At 35.1% G+C, this 26,331-nt stretch overlaps 1 protein-coding gene across 2 annotated transcripts; it reads right to left on the reverse strand.

Moving 5' to 3' along the window:
* Positions 1-1,133: 1,133 nt before the first annotated feature.
* Positions 1,134-26,021, reverse strand: CALB1 (calbindin 1). Of its 2 annotated transcripts, none has more exons than XM_003902949.5 (11): positions 25,750-26,020; positions 25,144-25,220; positions 21,448-21,522; positions 11,990-12,073; positions 11,835-11,891; positions 8,739-8,816; positions 6,259-6,314; positions 6,134-6,173; positions 5,954-6,007; positions 3,163-3,234; positions 1,134-2,831 (listed from the first exon to the last, which is right to left on the reverse strand). In XM_003902949.5, exons 1-11 carry the CDS (start codon positions 25,826-25,828, stop codon positions 2,718-2,720), a joined length of 786 nt encoding a protein of 261 aa, XP_003902998.1. In that variant the 5' UTR covers positions 25,829-26,020; the 3' UTR covers positions 1,134-2,717. The 2 variants fall into 2 exon arrangements, with proteins under 2 accessions (XP_003902998.1, XP_009211557.1); XM_009213293.4 differs by having other exon boundaries at positions 2,818-2,886; positions 25,750-26,021.
* Positions 26,022-26,331: the final 310 nt, after the last annotated feature.

Consider the following 26,331-nt stretch of genomic DNA (forward strand, 5'->3'; position numbering starts at 1 on the left):
CTGAACAGAAATTGTTAATTTTAATAGAGTCCAATTTTTCAATTTGTTTCTTCATAATTGGATGTGAAGAAATATTTTCATGCATGAAGTATTGAAGTTATTCTCCTGTGTTTACATATGTTTCATATTTATATTGATAATAAACTTGGAATGAATTTTGTTTGTGGTATGAGGTAGGCATTATGCCTGTAATTTTATATTTGCCTATTTAGATTCATTTTTTTCATTCTTCATCCTGTTCTGTGCTCGAGGAAGCAGACCTGTCGAGGTAAGTGCGACTGATGTAGCTGAGGTGTAGGAATTTCTTTGTGTGATAGTGCTCAGGAATTAAAGCCTACTGTGCTAGTCCTGCTTCTAGATTCATGACAGTTATTGCTGACAGCCCTCTAGGAAGTCTCTTCAGAAATTTCCCTATCATAATTTGTTGTTGTTTTTCTTTCTTTGCTCATGCTGTTACTGTAAGAATGCCAAATCTGGTAGAGTTTTGGTGCATACTTGGTAGTGAATAGTTATTTTTCTATGAATGAAATACAGGAAAATTCTGTATGTTCCTGTTATTCCTTTGGAGATATTTCAAGAAGAAATATTTGACTATGGGCTGGGCACAGTGACTTATGCCTATAATCCCAGCTCTTTGGGAGGCGACGGCAGGTAGATCATGAGGTCAGGAGTTCGAGATCAGCCTGGCCAAGATGGTTAAACCCCATCTCTACTAAAAATACAAAAATTAGCCGGGCGTCGTGGCGGGCACCTGTAGTCCCAGCTACTCAGAAGGCTGAGGCAGAAGAATCACTTGAACCCAGGAGGCAGAGGTTGCAGTGAGCCGAGATCATGCCATTGCACTCCAGCCTGGGCGACAGAGTGAAACTACGTCTTAAAAAAAAAAAAAATTAAATATTTGACTATGTCAGTTGGGCAGAAAACTTCAAATATTTGGAAATTTTGAGATTTCTTTGTAAATTTTAATGTTAGAGACACCCCTCAATTCAACGAAGTATCCAGTAGTTCACTGAGTCACATTTATGTTTATTTAGATTCCTTAGACCATAATAATTTCATCCTACATTTCCACCTGGATCCATCATGGATTGCATGTCAGCTGACATTTTGAAGAAAAAAACAAATACAAGAGATTAAAGTTATTTTCTTCTTTCTTTATTCTTAGTAGTTAAACTCAGTCTAATGGCAGTGCTTCCATTTACACGCTAAAGGCAAAGCCAATCTCCTACTCAACATCATTTGATGAATTTTAGTTTTTGGCAGATCTCGTTTCTGTTTGTTCTTGAGGGAAACATTATAGTTCACATTTTTTTTGTTATTTTTATGAATTCAGAAAATAAGTGTTGTATTTATAGAACAGGGACATTCAAGCTGACCCAGAACGATCATTAACTCCTAGGCAGTAACTGTAAATTTCACATGGACACATCTTTCATAGCTCCCTGTTTCACAATCAAAGAAATCTAAAATCACCAACTGTTACATGTCAACTATAACCAGTATAGGATATTCTAGCTACAAATATGTGAAACTGTGACTTAGATGTGTGTTAAAGAATGTTTTAGAATCTTCTTGCTAGATAAGATAAATGATTACGTTAGCATTTCTTTTCAGATGTTATTTTTTAAACTCATTTGAAACTATTTGCAGATAGAAATAGAACTATTTTGAATGCTGATCTCAATATGAAATATAGAATCCACAGAATACACAAAAGTATTGATGATATGACATTCAATAATCAAGATGCTATGAATTTTACATTAAAATTTAATTATGTAGTAAAAAATAGAGTTGTTATAGCTAGAAAAAAATATTTTCAGAGGCAGCAGATACCCTTGGTGGAAATGAACAGTTCTACATAGAAAGAAAATCCAGGAAGTATGCAAACTAGACACCAGGATACGCAGTATATTAGATTTAATCAGAGATTACACAGAATATGACATGAAACAGCAGTTGACTAGAATAATTATTATCTGCAACACGTGAAAACAGTTTAGAAAATGAATTTAGGTCATATTCTCTGACAGTAGGCTTGTTGGAAATACAGGCATAGAATCAGACAGATTTATGTGTCATCTGGTGCTCCCTTCCCTTGTCACCGTATCAACTTGAACTGATAGTTTTGTATGGATCCAAGCAGTAGACATGCTGTTGATTGGTAAACTAAATCTGTAATGAGACTGTTAACGTCATAAAGCCACAATTAACTATTTATTTATATTTTGGTGAGTATTTTAGATGCAAAAGCACATTCTTCCTAATAGTTGGAAATAAGCTTAGAAATATTTTGTGGGACAGTTCTATGATTGTCTAAAATAAGAATGTTTGGCTTGTCATACATAATTCCATTATTCAGTGACAAATGTGCATTTGTGCATCAGAGACTAGAATTTTAGAAATTAATCCTGGTGGAATTTTTAGGGAAATCTTGTTCAACTATATTTATGAAAGCAAGAATATGTTATTTTTTAAAATTGGGTGTACTGATGGGCCTAAGCATAGACTTTCTTCTTTTCAATCATATGGTTACAAAAACTGTATATTACAAACAGTATAGAAACAAGCTGAAAAGAATGAGCCACACATCCTGGATAATTATCTATATGCAGTTAAATTTACAGATATAAAAGAAAATACAGCCTACTCCCTTATAGTGCACAGTTATTTTTTAGATACAGTGTATCACTAGCAAGTGGTTGCGACCACCAACTCTAGTTATCCCCAGCACAGAGAATAAGAGCAAGATCCGTTCGGTACAGCTTCCCTCCATCCGACAAAGCCATTATGTTCTTCTTGTATGTTGTAATATTATTAATATCCAGCTCCTGGATAAATATAAATGGCGTTGTAATCCAGTTAAATATGGAAGTTAATTAACCACTGTCAAATGATAAAATTCGAGATGAAACTACTTGTTACATCAATCCATTAACAAAAGAGCTGGATTAAATTCTTATACAAATGTGAATAATCACAAGGTTGTTTTAGAAATCTATTTATTACAGTTACCCTGATTTAGGCCAGAACCAAATTGAGTTAAGAATTGAATTCTATTTCTGCTCCTCTATAAATTTTTAAAGTAGATTATGTGCGGTTGGTTTTGGATGGATCCATAGAGTCTGCTTAAAGGAGTAAGTGCCATGGTAAGTAAGTTACCTGTTTATTCTTCTCGCACAGATCCTTCAGTAAAGCATCCAGTTCATTTTCATCTATGTATCCATTGCCGTCCTGGGGGAGGAGAAATAAAATACTATACAACCAACTCCATCGACAGTAGTGGGAAATGAAGTAAAATGGAAATAATAGGAATCCTTAGAAAGTCTCCCAACTGCATATTTGGCAGATAATCTGTTAGGTCAGACCACCCAAGTTTTTAGCTGCTCCAAAGTTGTAAAATATGCAAGGTATTAGTTACCTCTCATTCAACACCTTACATTTGTAAAAGATCTTGAACTTTTCAAAGTACTTACACATGTAATTCACTTAATGTTAACAATATCATATCTTCTTCTAGGACAAGTGAGGAAACTGAGGGCTGGGGAAGGTATGTGGCTCCATGTCACACCAGGTGGTGGCAGAGTTCTATTAGAGCCCACAGTCCAGGAGTAAACAAATTAGAAGCAAAGGATGTGACCTAGTGACATCACAAATAACCTTTATCTTGCTGGATATTTTCACCTAGCTTAGTCCTCATTCAATCCTGCAAAGTGGTGTTATTATTATCTCTTGTTTACAAATGAAAAAATTGAGGCTCACATGAGTTTGGTATCTTGTTCAAAGTCTCAAAGCAGGTAAATCATAGTGTGGGATTCGAATCAGGGGTTTGTGTAGTTTGGGCATACCATAATACCTTTCCTATGAAAAGAATGAGTTGCTTGTGTAATTTTCATAATCATTTTTTCCAAATTCTTCTCAAGAATCAAATTATAGATAAGAAGACAATTTTAAGGCATCCAAATCGGAAAGAAATAAGTTAAATCATCCCTGTTTGCAGATATTATTTTTATAGAGAGAAAACCCTAAAGACCTCACAAAAACTGTTGGAATTAATAAACAAATTCCATAAAGTTGTAGATGCAAAATTAACAATGAAAAATTAGTTATGATGATAAACCATCTGAAATGAAAATTAGAAAACCCCATTTACGATAGCACCAAAAAAATAAAATACTTAGGAATAAAGTTAACTGAGATGAAAAACTTATACACTAAAAATCACAAAACACTGATGAAAGAAGTTAACAGAGAAACAAATGGAAGGACATCCTGTGTTTATGGATTGGAAGGCTTAATATTGTTAAAATGTCTATGCTACTCAAACACATCTACAGATTCAGTGCAATCACTTCCAAAATCCCAATGGCAATTTTTACAGAAATAAAAAACCCTGGCCGGGCGCGGTGGCTCACACGTGTAATCCCAGCACTTTGGGAGGCCGAGGCGGGTGGATCACGAGGTCAGGAGATCGAGACCATCCTGGCCCACACAGTGAAACCCCGTCTCTACTAAAAATACAAAAATTAGCTCGGCATGGTGGCGGGCGCCTGTGGTCCCAGCTACTCAGGAGGCTGAGGCAGGAGAATGGCGTGAACCCAGGAGGTGGAGCTTGCAGTGAGCCAAGATTGCACCACTGCACTCCAGCCTGGGTGAGAGCAAGACTCCATCTCAAAAAAAGAAATAAATAAAAAAAAGAAATAAAAAACCCTAAAATTCATGTGAAACCAGAAAAGATTCCAAATAGCCAAAAACCATCTTGAGAAAGAAGAACCAACCTGGAGACATCACACTTCTTGATTTCAAAATATGTTTCAAAGCTACAATGATTAAAACAGTATAGCACTGAAACAAAAATAGAAACATAGACTAATGAGCTCTCAGTTTCACATATTATGGTCAACTGATCTTTGATAAGGGTGCCAAAAACACAAAATGGGACAAGGATAGCTTTTTTCAACAAATGGTGTTAGGTAAACTATACAGCCCCATGTGTAAGAATGAAATTGGACCCTTAGCTTACACTATATAAAAAAATAAATTTGAGATAGATTAAAAAATATAAGATCTAAAACTGTAAAACTCCTAGAAGCAAACAAACATAAGGTATAAAACCTTTATGACATTGTTCTTAGCAATGATATCGTGGATATGAAACCATAAGCAAAGACAACACAAGCAAAAATAGACAAGCGAGACTACATCAAACTAAAAAGCTGCACAGCAAAGGAAACAATCAACAGAGTGCAAAAGCAGCCTACAGAATACAGAAATATTTGTAAACCACATCCCAAAAAGGGTTAATTTCCAAAATTTATAAAGAACGCCTATAACTCAATAGCAAAAAATGAATAATCCAATTTAAAAAATGGGTTAATGACTTGAGTAGACACCTACCCAAAGAAGATATATAAATGGCCAACAGGTAAATGAAAAAATGCTTAACATCACTAATCAAGAGAAATAAAAATTAAACTAACAATAAGATATCTCCTCACACCTGTTAGAATGGCCATTATCAAAAATATAAAAGACAAGTGTTAGAATGAAGAAAAATTGGAACTCTTGTGTACATTGGTGGGAATGCAAAAATGGTGCATCCACTATGAAAAACAGTGTGGAGAGTCCTCAAAAAATTAAAAATAGAACTGCATATGATCAATCTCAGCACAAGACAAATACTGCATGATGCCACTTGTATGAGGTATGTAAAATATTCACACTCATAAAATAGAATGTTATTGCCAGGGCTGGGGGGAGGAGAAATGAGGAGTTACTAATCAATGGGCATAAAGTCTTAAGATTAATAAATTCTAAAGATCTGCTGTCAAAATTGTCTCTATAGTTTACAGTACTGTATTTTATACTTAAAAATTTGTTAAGAGGATAGATCTTATATATTAAGAGGTCTTACTGCAATAAAAAAGAAAGGAAAAAAGTAACAAACTTTTACCTGATCATATAGCTCAAAAGCCTTATTGAACTCTTTCCCACACATTTTGATTCCCTAAAGACAGAGAAGAGAGTAAATGTTAAAATGTTATTACTATGTTTCCGTATGTTTCCCTTGACAAGTCTCCCACAGTCTAGCTTTTCAAGGAAAAATTATTTAAGGTAGTAAAAAGTTAAGTACCTGGAATTTAAGAAGAAAATTCTCCTGCACTGGTAGTAACCTTTTGAGAGAAAAACATTATATTAATATATTACATTTTTTGAAAAGGATCCACTTATAACATTTTTCATGGTTCCTAAACTCACCTGGCCATCTCAGTTAATTCCAGCTTCCCATCATTATTTGAATCAAATAGTTTCAGCTGAAAGACAGAATGCCATTATTCTAGCTATTTGAGGAAGATATTGCACGAAGGAGATGAACTTCAAAATAAAGCTGTTTGAGTTATCAACTACTTGTATATATATAGTAAAATTTTAAAAACTAACGTTTTTAAAACTTTCAATGCAAATTTCCAATTCTGTAATGTGTCAATTGCTAGAGTTTATCAGAATAATATAGAATAGTCAAAAAGAGAAATAGTGGTTTTAGCTATGTTTCTAGAATACTGTCACTTTTTTATTGCAAATACGTTTATATGTGTATCAAGATGTGGGAGGGATGGTGTCTGACAGTTTTTGCACTTCTGGAGTGTCTCCAATAAGAAAATAAATATTTATTTCACCCTTTTAGAGCATAGAATAGCACAAACAGAAGCAGAAAACAGATAACAAATAAATCCTTAGAGAATATAATTTTTGAATAATTTTGAATTGTTTTATTTTCTATTGGGCATTAGAAACTCCATAAAGCTCTCCAACTCTCCATTGCACTTATGTATACATCATTCACAAAGACACATCCAGATGTAAACACTCATACCCGTATTTGGGAAGCTTTCATCTTTTTAGACAGTAGCAACTATTGCTATAATATGTTATACCAAAGTAGTATATATGAATTACATTAAATATATAAAATGTGTACACTAAATGAACATTAAATATGTGAAAAATTAGCATTATTTTTGTTTTAAAAGAACAGAATGTGTCCAGTGCTATAATGGATACAGATTTAGTGACATCTTTTTAAGGAGGAAAGGAAGGGCATTCTATGGTTTGAGATGTTCTAAGAATCTTTTGTAGGAGGCAGATTTTTTCAGGGTCCCATGCTGACAAAACATTTTATAATCCATTGACCATAAATTCTGATATTGTCACACTATCAAGATGCTGGACAGCTCAATCACTTAGTTTTGTGCCCATGGGGAAATATTTCCCAACATATATATTTAAATTTTAATTAGCTTTTGATTAATTTGCTTCCTGGATTTGAACTGGTTTATGACATTTAATCAGATATGTCAGGCCAATCCAACAGAGGAAAACTCCCATCTGAGTGGATTTTGAAAGGCTGCTTCAATATTGTACCTGGAAAGGAGCCTTTCTTTAAATAGGTATCCCTTAAGATTGGAACAAAATAGAAAATTGATAAATGTAGGTTATTGTCCATTACCCAAAAGTTATTCAGAGCTTAGACCTGCTGATTGTGACACATAGCAAGATACTCTCCTCCATTTGTTTGCTAATGCTATTGTAAGTGGAGATGTAATGAGGAATTAAAGATGACCATGAAAACCTTTTTGGTTGTTTTGAAACTAAAGCTTAGCTCCACTTTATAATAAATAACACTAGTTGGTGAATAAGGCAATAGTAAAGTTGTAGTAGTTCCCCACTCCAACCCAGATAAAAGTAAGCTGAGATGCTGAAAGCAAACCTCAGTTACATCAAGTATAATCAAACCCTTTATTAGATTGTTTCTCAGAGTAATTAAAAAGTCTAACTCCTTCTTCCATCTAATATAACAGTAGCTTTTATAGTATAGAGCTATGTTTATGGTTTATTGATTTAAACCCATGGAGTAAGAATTCACAGTACTGAAAGCATGTATAAATATATGTATCTCCTGGTAATCCAAATTCTGTGATGAGTCAAAATGAGCAAACTTCGTCCAATAGAAACAAACTAACTTCATAGACATTGGTTTATTTTATCTGGAACCTTATTTATTTGCTTTTTTTTTTCTCTCTCTCTCAAACAGTAGGTGCCTTTGTGTAAAGCAGTTTTCTTGGCTCTATTATCAACATTCTATAATTGATCTTAGTTATCACTGTTTAGCATAGCATTAGCCTCAGGGCATATTTAGATTTCCTTATTCAAAGCACCAATACAAAACCCCAAAACAACAAAAATCAAAAGAAAGAAGGAGACCCATTTTAAGTTGCTTAATTAATAAAGTAGCTAGACAGTCCTTTAAACTCTTAACAAAGTGTGATTTCCCAAAGTATGATAAAAATGGATTTAGGACCTCTATAATAAGTGAGTTTTTGGTGATATAATTTATAAATACAGTGTACCTTATATATGTGTAAGTTATATAATTTAGTGATATAATTACACTGGCTTTGGAAGAAAAACAAGTCATCTTTTGATAGATAAAAATTACTCTAGCTCTACAATGAAGAAAATGCTCATATGTTGAGTCTTAAAGCCAATGCCTGCAGAACTCAAAATGACAAGATGTAAGCATCCCTAAGTATTTCACTTTTCAAATGAAATGACACCTATATGCATATGATGCCCACACCACCGTTTATTTATTTCATCCTGTGTAGCCTTGGGAGTTAGCAAGAACATCATACTACTTCATGAGCTCTTGGGTACAATCTTTTCAAGATCGGTCTTACCATTAGGTCTGTATACTCGGCTAATTTTGTGTCATCAACAGTCTTGTTTGCTTTTTCTAGTAGGTCCTTTAGAAAGTTCTGTTAAAACAAAGAACACTTAGATTAATTTCATTAATAATATATCATCTACTTTCATTTCAGAATGCCTTGGAACAGGACATACCAGGAATGCCAAGAAAGTCTCTTTTTGAGGGTAGAAGCAGGTGAGTAGAGGGACTTATAATAGAAGAAAGACTAAACCAGGTGGTCCTCCTGGCATTCCAGCAACGAATCTACCTTTGACAGGAAAATACCTGCTTTTTACTGAGACTTGATTGGTCATTGTCTGTGCATTACCATGATTTTATGATTTCAGTTTATCTGAATAAACCCTTTTAAAACCAGCCAGCCCAATGGATGTATTTCTTCTTGCTGATATCTTCACAAGTACTCATGGGATTGTTCTGCAAGAAACACAAGGGCCTTTATACCTTTGGAATATGTGTGAAAAAATATCAGTAAACCTGATAGAGATCTATTTCTAATTTCAAATCCATTTTCTGCCCCCCAGGCTATATTTACACATCAGTTTATAGCCAGCATGATGCTTGTTTCTCCAGAGGGCCAGTGGATAGTTTTTGGCTTGATGCAGTCCAAAGCGCTTTAGTTAAAATGCTTCCACTGACTATTTAAATTAACAAAATTGGCCACAGATGATGTCATTGAATCTTTGAAAGATATATGAATCATATTAAAATAGAGATTAATGTGGGAAGATGAAAAAAAGATGATTATTATCTTGACAGCTGGAGCTTAGGAGTGAATTTATTTTTTTTAACAGAAACGTAAATCAAATAAAAGCTTTACAAAGATTTGAAATATAAGTGACAGTGTAAGCACTTAAGCATATAATAGTCATTCATTTTGTTTAGTGCTATTCATTCGTAACTCCTTTATTTTCTCAGAAAATGAATTAACGCAATTAGGTAAAACTAGGCAGATACTGTGCCCAGATATTATTGAAGGATTAGATTTCTTCGATTCAGCAATGACTTATCTCCCTCCTAAATGTTCCAGTTCTGGGCTGATTTGATGTCACCTTTTTAAAGGAAAGAGACTCTTTTCTTAGTTTGACAAATTTTTTTACATCAAATATTCCACTTCAAATCCAAAGTGAAGCATGGAAAATTCAAAGTTATCTGTTGGGGTTGAATTTTATTTTTGAGCCTTATGGGGCTTTTGTCAGAGATTAATTGGGTTAAAAAGCCTCATCAGAGACTAAAATGGTGGTCACAAAAATAGCCTGGGAGAAACCTTGGGACGCAGAGATTCAAAGTCGTGTCTGAGAGCAAGTGATGTTTTACTCCATTATGGATCTTAAAATTAGCTTTCTTGAAAGATCCATTAAAAAAGAATGCCAACTTATCTTCAAAATTCCCCAGGGAAGAGGACTTCTATTTAGAATCTCTTTCAGAGAATAAAATTTAGAACAAAGAAGGAGACTTTTAGAATATTTAGAGGTCAGTATTGGAAATGAGCTAAGGTTTTCATTATGAACTAAAAAGGATCTTTAAAAGAATATTTTTGGTCTAATAAAATAAAAACACAGTAGCTTAACTGTCACCTTGTGGGTTGTTGAGCTGCAAGTTTGTAAAATACATTGTTTTTAGTGACTTCACATTAAAAACGTTTACATTTTCAAGAGGATACAACTGAATATGGTTTAGCCATTTTGCCATGGCCCAAATGTCCCAGTTTCATCTTTAAAATTGTATGCTACTCAAACCATGTTGAACTATGACTAGAACTGTTTGATATTCATATTTCCCCACATAGCGAAAAAGCAGCTCTTAATAAATGAAGTCTGAAAGCATGTAGTGCTGTGGGGGGTGGGAGGGAATCATTCTTAGCATTACCAGATATTCTAGGTCCAAATCTAGGTTCTGTTCCTAGGCAGCTGTGTAATCTTGAAAAATCATCAAATCTCTCTGCATTCCACTCTCACTGTTTTTATATTAGGAGTGATAATACCTGCCTTGCATATTTTTCTGTGAGGATTAAATTTTAAAATACATTCCAAGCACCTTGTACTCTGCCTGGCACATAGCAAATATTAACTCACTTATATTTTAGTCACTCTGTGTTCTAAAAATAGAAAAAGTAGGGTCTTTAAGATGGAGATGTTTTGGAGTCGGTTTGAGGAAATGAGAAGAATACTTCCATATTCCTGAAAGGCCAGTAAATTGAGTTCATGAATAATACAATTTATTATACATTGCATGTCACAAAAGCTTTCATGTGCAGAATCTTACTGGAGCTTCACAATAAGCATGAGAGGAAGGATTTATTACCCTCATTTTAAAGATTAAAGAAAATTGGAAAGATGTAGTAATTAATGAGGTAAGACTTGATTTCAGATCTCTGTCTTTTCCTTTATATCCTCCTCTGTGATATCTGAAGTGATAAATTCATTTTCTAAGTTGCAGTTTTTCAAAAGTTTAATTATAGAAGAATTTTTATTTTTTATCATTGTTGAGAGACAGTAGGTTGTATAGAATGTTTACAGGCCTTGGAGGCAGACAAGCCTGGATTTGCACATCAAGGCTCTGTCTGATTTCTGTGTGGCCTTCAGTATATCACTTAACTTCTCTCAACTCTTCCTCACTGGGGTAATACAATCTCATACAACTTATGCATTATGATTAAATAAGACATTATGTGTAAAGTAGTTAGCATACAATAGCTATTCAGTAACTTTTTCTTCTTTCTTTTGTAAGGAAATTTATTTATATGTGTTTATTTTGAGAACTAAAACTACAAATTTCAATACAATGAATGGATTTTTCAGCTTATCTATAATTCTATCTGTCTGTCTGTCTTATATTTGTGTATGCCATAGAAAATGTTAATTTCTTGCATTACTTTACAGAATTTCAAGAAGCAATTGAAGTTGCTTTTTTGATCTGGTACTTCATTAACAATGTCGAAGAGTAGGTGAAAATGTGACACTGTTCAACATTAGTTTCTTTTGTGGGAGGTTTTTTAAAAAGCTAGGAAACTCTTAGTTCATAATTGCATTTGAAAGGAAAAACTTAGCACAAGTTTTTATTTGCTTACCTTAAGCTCCTCAGTTTCTATGAAGCCACTGTGGTCAGTATCATATTTTCTCCATGTCTGCAAGTAATTTTGGGTAAGGAAAACAAACACATTGTTAATAAAAGGAACAATTTCCTACTTTAAGCAGCTTTCTTAAAGGGGCGGCTTTCTTATACCTTCATGAATTCTTCACAGGACTTCAGCTGCTGGCATCGGAAGAGCAGCAGGAAATTCTCTTCTGTGGGTAATATGTGAGCCAACTGGAAAAGATGTAAAAAGAGAGAAACGTGTTGTAAGTTGCTCAAAAACAAGTCTCTGCCATTACCTGCTGCTTAGTTTCTCTTCAACCTGTTCCCTCACAGGCTAGAAAAGTAGGAGAGGAAAACATTAGAGTCGGCTTTCCCTTTCTGGTACTTTCCTATGGAGTGCCATCGATTCTTCAATGCTCCTGTGCCCTTGTGTGCTTGGTTCTTGGGCCAGTGAGGTGGCTGCAGCAAACCTGTGCTCAGGTAGAACTAGCGTGGCCACTTCTTGTCTGCTGGACATTCAGGCAGATTCATCCTGTTGGCTTGAACCCTTCATGTGTTCTATGCCACAGATTAGGGCTCTCTCCTCTCAGGGTACACAGAAAGGCACACGTGGGGGCCATAAATTTCATGTGAAGTGAAAGAAACCATGAGAAACATAAATGTTGGGGAGGGGAGTGAAGGGGTAAAATGCATTCCCAAGCCTGAGGAGAAAGCCTACTGTGAGATACAAGAGAAGATAAACCAAAGACAATTTTAAGGCAATGGAAAAGAAATTCACCAGGAATGGTGGGGGCATTAAACAGGAATAGGAAAAGCCAGTTCTAAAATTGTTGCTTTCCACTGAAAGGACATCCATTGCTTGAATCCAGGGCTGGGGTTTATTTTCTGATCTCCACGGCATGCCTCTATGACATTTTCCCTTAGATCTCATTTCATAACTTCAATCCTCCTCTCTTTTTTTTTTTTTTTGGAAGAAAAAAGGATTCCATATCCCATTTTATGACTAATCTATTGCGTGCGGAGAAGGAAGAGCTGGATTGATGGCACCACTGCAGATGTGAGATCTATTTCTGGCACAGTAGCTAATTAGCTGTGGTCCCCAGCAACCCCGAGCCATTTCTGAACTTCAGTACCCTCATCACTAAAACAAGGACTTGAAATAGAAGCCAGTGTTTGTTTCTTGAATATATTGGGTTCAAAACGCCTTCTGTTGGAAGCACTGCATTTTCACCATTAAAGAAAGAATCTACACACACTATATTTCACCTGATTTCCAAGATTTGATGAATTCCCTAGATCGCAGGCCTGGACCCTCATCCATGGATTTTAGGCCAAGAGCCTGTAGTCTAGATTAGCCTTAAAGTCAAAGTCTACCAAATTATAGAAAAGACTGTAATAACTTTTTTTAAAAAATCATCCTTTTAGGTTCATTTAAATATTAAAAATTTAATATAAAATGCACTATTCTACTTTATATGCAAGGAATCTCATTTTTCTTGTGGCTGTGTATGCCCTTTAGCTTATCTTATTTTTAGATTTTTGAAATAATATTTCAAATTAAAACCACTTGGTTTATAGGCACTACACGTGTGGGTGAGACTAAGGGAAAGGGTCAGATCTCATATCAACATGTTTAATATGACCTAGTCACAAAACATTTTCTTATTTATTTATTTATTTATCTATTTTGAGACAGAGTCTCACTCTGTTGCCCAGGCTGGAGTGCAGGGGTGTGATCTCGGCTCACTGCAAGTTCTGCCTCCTGAGTTCACACCATTCTCCCACTTCAGCCTCCTGAGTAGCTAGGACTACAGGCGCCCGCCACCACACCCGGCTAATTTTTTGTATTTTTAGTAGAGACGGGGTTTCACTATTCACAGGATGGTCTCGAACTCCTGACCTCGTGATCCACCTGCCTCGGCCTCCCAAAGTGCTGGGATTACAGGCGTGACCCACCACGCTCAGCCTTCTTATTTATTTTTAAAGGAAGGTCACTAGTGTGGATAGATGATAATATATCTAAAAAGTAAAAATCGGGGTTTATAATCTGCCAGTACTTTTTAAAAAATGTAATTAGCTTTTGGTACACAAACACATTTGCATCATTGCAGTGTGTGTGTGTGTGTGTGTGTGTGTGTGTGTGTGTGTGTTATCCAGGTCCCTCATTAAGTGCAGGACATACTTCTGTGACCTTTGCATTCTTTCAATTCCTTTGAATACTTGAATCAGAAAATTCTATATCTCAGAAATAATGTAATTTAATTCTATTCAAAGACCAAACTTTTCAATTGAGGATGCTAAGGCCCAAAGAAGTTGAATGACTTGACTTGATGATTGGCAGACTGAAAATCACTTTAATTTGGTGACTATTAATAGATTAAGTCAACAACATGCTTATTGAAGACAGTAATAGAATGGTTTGGTTACTTCTTTGCTCTTGGACTGCAAATAATGAATTTGTTGGTGATTTTTACACGTGACAATAAGACAGTTTGAATATGATAGGCTGTTTCTACTAATTGAAATCTAGGACGCCATTTTCCTTATAAAAATCCCTTTTTTTCCTCATCTGTAAGTGGGCTTCTAGTGGAAAGTAGATATAAATGATTTTCATTATTAAAGTATCCAGATATCTGGTAAGTTAGACCTAGAATGTAGGTCTCCCCCCAGAGCTAATGGGGAAGAGAAGGGAGGGAGAATGGCAGTGGGTGGGCTCGGGATGTAGAGGGACTCTGGAGGAGGGAAAAGCACCCACGCCCCTCCAGTCTTTTGTTGAGGCTGGCCTCTTCTATAATAATACTTCGCTGGAGGGATTCTGAAGAATGTCTTCTTGAGGATTTTAAAGAAGATAGAAAGAGAAGATAAAGTAACCCAAGAAAGAAGAGGGAACAAAGACGGAAGACAATAAAACACATCAAAGAGGAAGAAAATATGTCAGAGGCAGACATTTAAAGGGAAGATTGAACAATGGAAATGGATGTTATGTATACATTTTGGAGGGTTCTGCATGATATAGAAGGTCTAGCCACATTTTATTATGGTTTTTCATGAATATAAGTGTTCATTTAGGAAAAAGGAGATAGCTAACACCAACTCATCCTTTATTTATTGGTATGCAACTTGTTACATACTTCTTACAGTTTTTGCGTGATCTTCCTCTAGACCATTAATTTCAAGAGGGCAGGGAATAATACTTTTCTGCATCCCCTGAATGTCCAGCATGGTATCTAGTGTGTTATATGCCTGAAATAAATGCTTGTGGATTGGTTGGTAATTTTACTTTATTAAAAACACCTACTTAAAAGGATTTAGAATTTTTTTTGCTTATTTTCATCATAATTCTCTATTTTATTTGGATTTGTATAATTAATGTGTGTTGCTTTGAACAAAAATGAATAATTTTTCTTTAAATATTTTACATCTCCAAATCCACTGAATACATAAAAACAAAAAAAACAAATTAATGAGCTAGTAAGCAATCACTAAATGTAAAATTAGGGAAATTGCCATCTTTGTTTCAACATAAAAGTTCATGTAACTCACATGAAGTTCAGAGGTCTCCTAAATGTCAGATACAGAGATAGTAAAAATGGTCTCCATGTCTACTATAAATGTGTATTTCTTGCCCATACTGCTTTGGTCTTATTCTTAAATTGTTAAAAAATGCAGATTATGTCTATGTGCAACATATTCAATCTGTTTTAATTTCACTGAACTGTTGTTACACTCAACATGATACCATCCTATTTTATAGATGTTAGAAAGGAGTCTTAAGCATATGAAAGATTATTATGTATATATAGGATGTGGCTATAGTGAGTGTAAAGAAATCTTTCTTAAGACACGTTTCACAATGTGGTGGTCCTGTGTTGCCTCTCAGTTTTTCTGTCAATGTGTATGAATCAATATTCAAGTTTCAGAGCTGGGCACAGTAATTCTCCAGTTGTAGCCTTTATGACCATGTCTACAAGGTGCCAAAGGTCTTTCATATCGGAGGTGTTAAGCAGAGTTGCTTTATTCTCAGATATGCTAAGTCACTGTTGTTTATAGAAGTACCCAATACTACTTATTCCAGTAGTATTGGTGATTCCGTAATCTTTGGGCTGCCTGCCTGCTCTTTTATGAACTCCCAAAACTTTTTTTATGAGTTGGAGAAGAGAGTGAAGAATATCAAGGTGTTGAGTGGAAGGCAGGTAGCTATGGAAATAAGTAGAATCCCTCAGAGCTTCATTTCTGAGAACTGGTTGCCTGTCATCAAGAGTAGGAAAAAAAAACCCAACAACTTTCTACTTGCTTGTCTCCCCTACTAGTCTACATGCTCCTTGATGATGGGGTCTGTGTCTTATTTACTGTTTCTTTGGCCAGCAACTGCACAAATTGTAGTAAATATTTTATTGAAGCAATACAGAAAGGCAATTAACTATTTGTCTAGCGTCAGGATAGGCTGTAAATAAACGTAGGTAAAGTTCCTTTGGAGATAATTGCAATAATTTATTACTGAGCTGTGAATAGGGGTTGGGGTGGACATTGTGATATGCTACCCAGAACTCCCTTCAAGTGCTGGGCGTGTTGCTGCAGCCTCACCTGTGAGGCCCCATTGAAAGAATACCTGGGCTGAAGAGAGCTGTGTCCCCAAGGAGGTGGCATCCTGTGACTGATTAACATGGGGATATAAAAGCCCAACTGTCTCACTCAAAACTAGAGACATCCCAGCTTCAGAACTCACTGTAGGGTCAGCTGATGTCCCCGTTGAGACTGTGACACAGCCCAGTTTCTCCCTCTGCCCAGATCTATTCTCTTCACTTCCATCCCAGGGATATTGATCCCAAGAGCACTTCCTAATAAACCTGCTCATTGCTACTCTTCCACTCAGATCTGCTTCCCAGGGAACTCTACCCATAACAGGGGTCTTTATCTCTCTCTTTTATTTCTAGCATAATACAGAGCCTTTGCCTGATGTTTTGGAGTAAGTTGAAATCTCTTGCTGTGGTTCATTTGGCTACTAAATACTAGGCACTGTGCTGGTGACCACAGTCACCACTAGTGAGAACCGTATAGGGAGGCAGATACTTTCAAAGAACTTTTCCCCTGACAATTTCAAAGCGGGAGATAAAAACAACAATAAAGCTAAGTACCAGTTGTGAGGAGAGTGTACATGAAAGGCAACTTCATTAGTGATATAAATTATATCACAGTGCATATGAGGCAGAATTCCTAACTTTTAAAGACAATCATGGTATGTTAACATTCTTGAACATGTATTAGACAAGCATTCAATTCTTTTTTCACTTGAGAACTAGAAAAATGTTTTCCCTAGCCAGTGAGAAGTGAGTCCAGGAAATTTGAAAGGTAAATAACTTTATCAAAAATGTAAAGCTCTTTCAGTTTAATAATTTGAGTTTGACAAATGATATAATAAGTGGGGGGAAAGGCTTTGCATTCAGAAGATGGGGTTGATTTTGTAGTAAGTTATTTTTATATGTAACAATAACTGCAAATACATTTGTTGAGTTTTTATAGTGTGCCAGGGTCGATCTATTTGTTCAACATGTATTATTTGATACTGATGATCATAACAACCTTATGAAGTTAATACATTGTCATTCCTGTTCACTGCCAAGGAAACAGAGGCTCAAAGAGGGTAAATGGCCTGCTCTCACATAGATTGTAGTTGGAGCCAGATTTGAAGGCAGAGTCTGACTTTCTTGGCTTTGAGACTCTGTCCCTTACCTTCATCACCCTCCATTAAAATCCTCAATCAAAAAAGTATTCCTAATAAATCATTTAGAAAAATATATGCAGAGGGAATTTTAAAATCAGATTTCATTGTCAGTCATTTCCCAAAATTCTGTGGTGGAAAAGTAGTCTTCCATGAAAAAGTATATTCACTATGGCCAAACTCACAGGCTCAAATCCCACTGCAGATGAAAAGAGGGAAAGGCTGGAGGACACCTTGCTTCCCTGGGAGGGTTGTTATAGTTTTAGGATTAAAATAGCTTTTAGATGCATTTTTCAGTGGATGCACTGACCTGGACAGATAGAAACAGTAAGAATGGAGAGGATGGTGGGTTCTCACACATTGCCAAAAGGATGAGGTGAAAAACTTGTAGATTTGACATCTACTTAAGAGAAATACCTATATTTCATGTGAACACCAGAGAAGAAAGCTCTATTATCTGCTAAATCATTCAGTCTTCTTTTTTTAAAAAAATTATTTTAATCAGCTTTCTTTGCAGTAGAGTTATTAGTCTGAATAAATTTGGAACATTTTTTTGACCGTTACATTTTTTGTTAAATTATCTCAGAATTTCGATGCTCCTGTCTTGAGTTTGTGTTAACAATCTCTTTATTTCTAAACTGTATTTGTGTGAATTTTTAAATCTATTTTAAGGCAAGAAATTAGAAAGTTAAGAAAGAAACATATTTGTTTCTAGGTAGCAAATGCGTGTTGTTAGAAAGTGTCAGTTAACTTTATCAGGTCAGACCTTTGAAAGTTAACCATTACATATTCTAATCTTTTGAATGACATCTTTCAGGGACAAACCAATTTGACCTATTCCGTCAGGAAAGCAGACCACTGCATGAGTATAATTTGGTTTACTTTGATTAGATTTTGATGAGTTTGTGAGTGTAACTATTAAGTGAGCATAACATATAAGTAAATCCATCTTCCTTTCCCTTTGAACACCAAAGTTAATGTGTGCTTGATGTCAGCAGGTAGGTTATCATAAATTATAGAAAACATAGAATTTTGCATTCCTTTATAGCTGGCTAGAATTTTTATGTTCTATATTATTTATAGGATTTCTAAGCAAGTGATGTATGTCAAATAGGAAAAAGAAAGGATGAACTTCATTTAATACAGCTTTCTGGTTACACTAGAGAGCAAAATATAAGTTCAGACATTTCCTACTCTCCCTCTCCCCATTTCCTACATGTAACCTGTAACTTTTAATTTCTATTTCCCAAATATTTTCAGAATTTCTCTTTTCTTCACTCTTAACCATCACAGAGTGAGCCAACATGCATGTGAACTATTGAAGCAATCTCCTATTTTTCCTCCCATTCTCCAATTCTCTTCTCTCAACCTAATGCCCTCTTCCAGATCCCTTACTCCTATGTCTTGGCTGATAACTGAGGTTAATGAAAAGACTTCTAAAATCAGAGTGAGATCTAAGTTTGTATATAGACTTTGTCACTCCCTGCAAGTGGGACCTTGGATACATTATTCGACCTTTTCGGGCTTCAGTTTCTTCATCTTTAAAATGAGGAATGTTGACTAGTTCTTCCCAAGAGTCCCATCTAGCAAAAAGTTCCATGTCCTGGAACACTAAAACCTTCCAATCAGTTTATATATATCTCATTTGTCTCCCTTTAAATTATTTCTTCTTCAGCTGATCAAAAGTTCTGCTGAAATCATGTTTCGAGGGCTTTGCCCAAATAACTTCTCTGCAGAACACTTTCTGCATCCCTATCCAACCCGGCTAAACTTAGAAACTTGCCATAAGTAATCAACCAACTGAAGCTTGAAAACCTTTCCTTTTAATGCAGAAAATGTACAGATTATTTATTATTTAAAAAAAGGCAGAATAGTTTGGGGGAACATGTCTGGGTTCTGACTGTTCTACCATTTATTTCTTACTTTTTCTGTGACCTTAGGCAAATTCTATTGAAGCTTCACATTCCACAACTATAAAATAGATCTTCATTTTATATTTAAATTTACTTAATTTTCTTATTATGAGGATCAAATGAGATAACATATTTGAAAACACTTTGTCAACTTTATTTTATACAAATGTGAATTCTTTTATTTTTATTGCTATAAAAGCTTCTCACTTCTTTATTTCAGACTTCATTGCCTTCTCCATCCTCTTCTGTTATGTATACTTCTATATCTTTCCTTACACAGAAAGCCTTTTATTTCCTGTAACAGTTTCTTATCTAAAACTTCTGAGGAAATTTCCTTCATTAAACCTCTAGGACAATGCATCTGCTAAACGGCCTCTAACCTCTCATTCAAAATAAAGCTTAAATAATAAGTCACAATGATTAGACTGTATCACATAAAGTAAAACCTGGATTCAAAACATCCTCATCCATTTTATCCTTTTAAAAGTGTAAAATCCATGTGAATCAGACCAATGCTTTTTACTGCACAATCTAGTATCACTGAAGAAATGAAATTGAATAAATAGCTGAGTCCATTGGAGTCCTTCAAGGTGAAGTATGTTAAATGTAAGGTGACAGGCTTTCCTTTACTAGGATTATAAAGTATGTCAAACTCTAAAAGAGCCAATTCGTAATTTCGCTGATGTCATATTTCCAAACTAGTTTTGAATAATTAGAGTACCTCATCTCATTTATGTTTAATTTAAAAGTTATTTTCTTATCCTTGATGGTTTCATATCTTGATTAGTTGGCCTATATGTCAATCTGTAAGTCCCATTACTATTATCTATTTATATAGTAATGAGTTACACATAGGTAAAGGGGAAAGTATGTACTCCAGGGAAAAATTTTAATTACAAAGATAATAATAGTGTGTCCTCTCTTAACTCTATTTGTATCAGCTGTTTAAAAATAAGTGTATTTCATATTGGCATCACAAGTGTCCTATAAGATCAATTATTTGAAAACCAGGTTATTTCTCTGAATCAAAGGTAAATTATTACTAAATGTTGTTGAGAGCCAGAATACCTCACAATCTAATACACTGAGAAACACTATATAAATAACATAATTATGTTATGAGTTGGCATAATTTAAATTACGACCTTATTAATTTTTCAGGACAAAGGCTTCCACCCAATTTCTCTAATAGGCTGCTGAGATAAAGAAAGAGGCTAAGACACCACAGGCTGGAAACGTAGACAGCTCTTTCACAAATCTGAGAATGCAGAAGAATTGATGCATAATCGGTTTTGCTTCCTTGATTCACAGACAAAAATAAGTTGCCCTTAATAGGAAAAGTCAGTGTGAAAGGATAAAATTTGACACCCACAGTTTTAACTTTCAGAGACTCACACGAAATCTGTACCTATAACAGATCATAAAATATTCACTGACTCTAGTTAAATTCTTCCGTTTTTACTAAGGCCAATTGTCAAACAGGATGCAGCTTTTTGCCATGAAAAACAAGGACTGTAAATATTTCACAGGGACTACAAACATTTTATTTTATATTTTAAAAGTCAAGTCTACACTGTTAAGTGGTAAGAAACACTGATGGACCATATGCTTAGATACTGCATTGAAGTGAGGCTGGGTAATGGAATGTGATTGATTCTCATCTAGAAGTCAGGGACTTGTTCCTCTAACTGCACCTGTGCCAGCAGACAGCTGTATGACCAGAGGCAAACCATTTTATTTCTCCAGGGTCTCAATTTTGTAATATATGAAATTTAGGCCCTGGGTTAGGAATACTCTTAGATGTTTTTCATTTGTGAACATTTTTTAACTTTGTACTTCTGAACAGAAGATAATGTATTACTTAGGTAAAATAAACCTCTCTGAATGGATCTTGCTATATCGTACTTGAATACAATTTCAGAATTGAAACTCATTTATTAAAATTAAATCAGAAAAATGCATAAATTCCTTACCTCTACAATTCCTATTTTCCCATCATCTCTTTGCCCATACTGATCCACAAAAGTCTTCATTTCAGGTGATAACTCCTAAAATTATATAAAAGCAGGTAAGAGGTTTGTAAAAAAAATACCCAGTTATGCTTGTGACGGTGTTAATAACTTACTGCAAAGAAAAACTAAAATTAGAACCATATAGAAATATGCATAATGATTAATTATTCTCATAAAAATTAAAGGCATAACTGATACACAGTATTTATTAGTTCCAAATGAAAGAGTTATAATCATGTTGATTATTTCTCAATATGATTTATCTTATTATTAATTTTGAGAATATGCTATCCTTTGAAAGTGTAGTCAGAATCATTCCATTCATAACTTTTAGTGAATTTTAACATAATCATCACTGTCAATATACTTTAAACATTGCTTACTTCACTAAAGATTACCTTATATTGATACACTATCTTGTCTTACAACATTTTTCTCATTCTAACATAATGTTTTATCTATGGAAAGTAATGTATGTTTTCAGTTTGAATAAGCAAAAATTATGAATGTTAAAGAGTAACTCACTTTGTAAGCAAAGATTGTTTTAAGCATAAAAGAGGCATTCATCAATTAAATAAATTTTAAAATTAAACTTTAATTAGAGAGCTATGAACTATAAACTAGTGATCTGAACATAGAACTGGTATTCGGGAGGTTTAATTTTTACCCTTGGGTCTCCAACATAGCCCATTTAAAATAGCCCTGTTGCATTAGCTGAAGCCTATTTAAAATAGGTCAGCCCTTACTAATGTTCTATTCTACGTCCTTGGGAAAGCAAATTAAGGTCTCAGTTTTCATCGTAGCTAACAAGATGGTGGTATTATCTACCACACAAGTTTTCTCTGGGGATAGATAGGTTAATATAATTTAAGGGCTATATTGAGACTAAATATCATTTTTACTAGTATTTACAAAATCTGTTTGGAACCAGTGTAGACATCTTTAGTAGAACTAAGATAATAAGTAATAACAAAGCAATATAATTATATTTTAGTCTTTATAAAACTTACAATGGATAAATTACAATTTGTATTTATTTAATTTTGTTATAGAAACAATTGTAAGAAAATGAAAGTGTCCAACCACGGCAATAGTGGGAATATCAGGTCCTACAGTTTTTTTTAATTTTTACATATACCTTAACATAAACAAAAACCAAAGCATCTGTCCTTAAATTTTAAAATAGTGTAATACCACTACTTTAACTAGCAGACTTGACATTTACTTTGTGAAGTTTCTGACAAGTATGTCAAAATCTATTTTTTAAACAGTGCAAAAGATATACTCATCATCACCACCAATTAAAAATGTATAAAAATGAGTCCAAATACAAAGACCAAACAGTATGTTTAGTGTAAAAGGATAGTTTTTGAAAATATATTGCACTGTTATATTTCATTAATGTTATATTCACGTAGTGAAAATTTTGAAATTTCCTGTTATTAACATGAAAAGCCAAACAATGTTTCCATTAATGGAATGAAATTTGTTATCCTATGGCTAGAAATGCAAAAAGCTTGGTTTATAAGGGCAATTTTTGTGTTCTAAAGAAAGAGAAGAAATATATACAAGTAAGTTTAATGCAATGAAGTTGGTAGTATAGTGAAACATGTATCTATTATATGAATCTCTGAATCCAGATCTTGATTTAGATTTTAACTACCCAAATCAAGAAAAATACTCAATTCAGAAAAATCCAGATTGTATTTACATTCCAGAAAAATGGCCAAGAATCAAGGTATTAAGCAACTTGATATAATCCTATAACTATGCTTGTTTAGTATCATTACATTATAGTCTAATAATTGGAGCTTTGACTATTCGAAAACAGAGAAAAATAATTAAATTCTAAATCTCCAACATGAAGATATTGCTTACAAAAAGGTACAAATATTAAAATCAGAGGAAGAAAAATACATTTTTAAATTTCGTGAATATTTAAATTTCCAAACTGAAAATAGATTTCAATATTAAAATTACTTCTGGACAAATTAAAATATAATTATTTAGCTGCCAGAAGCATCTTCCAAGATTTTAATTCTAAATTTTGTGGAAAGTAAGACTTTTCCAACCGGATTTTAAAATATGTATTTTTAAATGAGAAAGATAATTGCTTTTATTAGATTAGCCAAAGATACATAGAGCTATAATGACAATATTGCATAAATTTATTTACATGGCAATATATAAGATCTGGGGAGGGTGAAGAGTATATAAAACATTTTTATGCTATTTTATTCCATTCTATTATACTTTTAGATTATATAATGTTAAGTCTGGGTAAAAGAATCCCTAGAGCACAATCTGGTTTAAAATCAATTTGGTCAATGATTTTTGTAACTGATAGTTTTGTAATGCATTATAACACATTTAGAACCCTCTGGGATTCTTTTGAATATGCTATACAGAGATGTATATTACACAATTTTCAAGTTAGATAGGGCAAAAAGATAGTTCTATTATTAAATTTTATATATATCACTCAATATTAGAGGTGGTGATCTGCTATATAATATATACATCATTGGTAGTGTAAAATCTCTTTCTAAACATAGTCAAGAAGGCCAAAGACCATTAACATGTAACCCATTCCAATTCAACACGGCCTTCTGAAAGACAGTGTTACATAAACCTCAGTAGAGTAGTACAATTTTTAACCCATTTTCCTCTGGACAACCATCTCATCTATGTTTAAAAGCTGATTATATTTTATATTTGTGCTGACAACATACTTTCTTAACAGGTTAATCTATGCCCAAAGGGAGTCATTTATAATTAATAAGAATTGTCATTTGTTTAATTAACTAATGGCTTAAATAACAAACATAGCCATTTTCAAAGCACCATCAATTGCTGCCCATCAGAGTATCACTTTGCTTTTTTTACAATACATGAAATTCTTAAAATTGTTTTACTTTTTACTTCTCTACCTTTTGGGTTTCTTGCTTTCAACAGAAATGAAGACCTTTTCTTGCTAAATTCCTGCTCATTGTTAGGTTGCAAGTTGGGCAACTTTCCCTTAGTGAGGACAAGATGTGTTCTCATCTCCCCAACGACATCAAAATCACAACAATAATAATTGGTGATAGAGTAAGAGATCCATAATCTGCAGATCTGTTTCTTGACCACCAAGGGGCAGAAAAGCATTTCCACCCCCTTATTTCTCACACAATAAAACAGAAGTTAAAAATTACCTAATCAAACTCAGTAGTAGAAGTGGTGATCCGCTAAAGAATCTCATGCACCCACAGTTTCCTTTTAAGACCTATCAAAGCAAGGACTAGTATAGAATATATATATATATTTAAAACTGCGATTTCAGATAGCAAGGTTTTTCCCTTTAGAAAATCTATCTCTCTCTCTCTGTCTTCCCTTCTCCCTTCTTCCCTCCCTTCTCTGTCCCTCCCTTCCCCCTCTTCCTCTCTCTCTCTCTCTCTCCCCCCCACCTCTGTGTCTCTCTTTCTCAGTCTGTCTCTTTCCCCTTTCCCCTTTCTCTGTATGCGAATTGGAAAAGTGTTCTTTCTTGCCTTTCGCAGTCAATAAACGTTTACATTACCCAGAAAGAGCTTTACCCTGCTGACTTTTTGTGAAAACACAAGAATGTTTTAATTTGGGGGTTGGAAGTCTTTTTTTTCTTTTTCGCAAACTTGAACCTACCAATCCAGCCTTCTTTCGCGCCTGCTGGAGCTCCTGGATCAAGTTCTGCAGCTCCTTTCCTTCCAGGTAACCACTTCCTGCAAAGACAAAGAGGCACCCTGGTGTCAGATATCTCATTCCGAGTGTCTTCCCCGTTCACTTTCCAAGACAGTTATCTTTCTGGCGACCCGAGAGGCTCTCTCTTGCCTGGACAGACATTGATTAACCAGCAAAGCGTACAGACGCGGCAGCGCTCCCCTCCTGGGGTATCAAACTTTAGATCCACTGAGGAGGACAAAGGAGGATGGTTGGGGTGCTGAGCGCAGCCACAGAAACTTTGGGGGAGCAGTGTCCCCCAATCCCTGCTCTCACTCTCTCTCCTTCTACCATTACCGTTCCTGGAAAGACAAAAGTTTAAGGTTTGGGGATTACGGTGGAAACAATATAAACTTTCAGGTTGACGGTTTGGCAGCCAGTCGGGAGATAAGAAGATAAGATTAGGCAGAAGGGGGAAGAAGTAAAGAATAGAAAGGAGGGATAATGGGATCAGGAGGCTCAGAAAAGGGCAAAGAATGGGAAGGGGCATGGAAACGGGTCTTGAAACAGTTAAAAAGAGAAGATAATCACCGTCAGCATCGAAATGAAGCCAGATCTCGAAAAACTGTGAGGCTGTGATGAGGGACGATTGCAGGTGGAATTCTGCCATTGTACAGCGGGGTGTGTGTCTGGGTGTGTGAAATGCGTGTGTGTCTGTGTCCGCGCGAGAAGGGGGTAAGCAAAAGCTCAGCGTGTGCGCGAGTCAGAGCTGCGGAGGGAGACCTGGGCGCGGGCGCTGCCGGGCGCTGTCCTCGGTGCTGCTCAGCTCAGCGTTCCTCCAGACTTCTCTCCCTACACCCCGCACCCAGTTCTCAGTATTTATCCCGACGGCCCAAAGCCGGGCCACGCCTCCTCCAGCCTCCCATTCCTCACTCCCCGCCTCTTGCTCTCACCAACCTTCTTCCCCTCCCTTCCAGTTTTCTGCTCGGTTCCCAGGAAAGCTAGTGGAGCGGGAGTTTGGGCTTGTTGGAAGCAGCAGGTGGTGGGAGATCCTTTTCTCGGAGATTGGATGCTGAAAACAGAGGCTCATTTCCCCCTACATCCTCCTAGTCCAGGAAGAATCTTATTCCTGAATATTATAGTAAAACTCTTGTTACCTAGAGAGGTTTTAAT

Source organism: Papio anubis, chromosome 8, assembly GCF_008728515.1.
Source record: "Papio anubis isolate 15944 chromosome 8, Panubis1.0, whole genome shotgun sequence".
Classification (NCBI taxonomy): domain Eukaryota; kingdom Metazoa; phylum Chordata; class Mammalia; order Primates; family Cercopithecidae; genus Papio; species Papio anubis.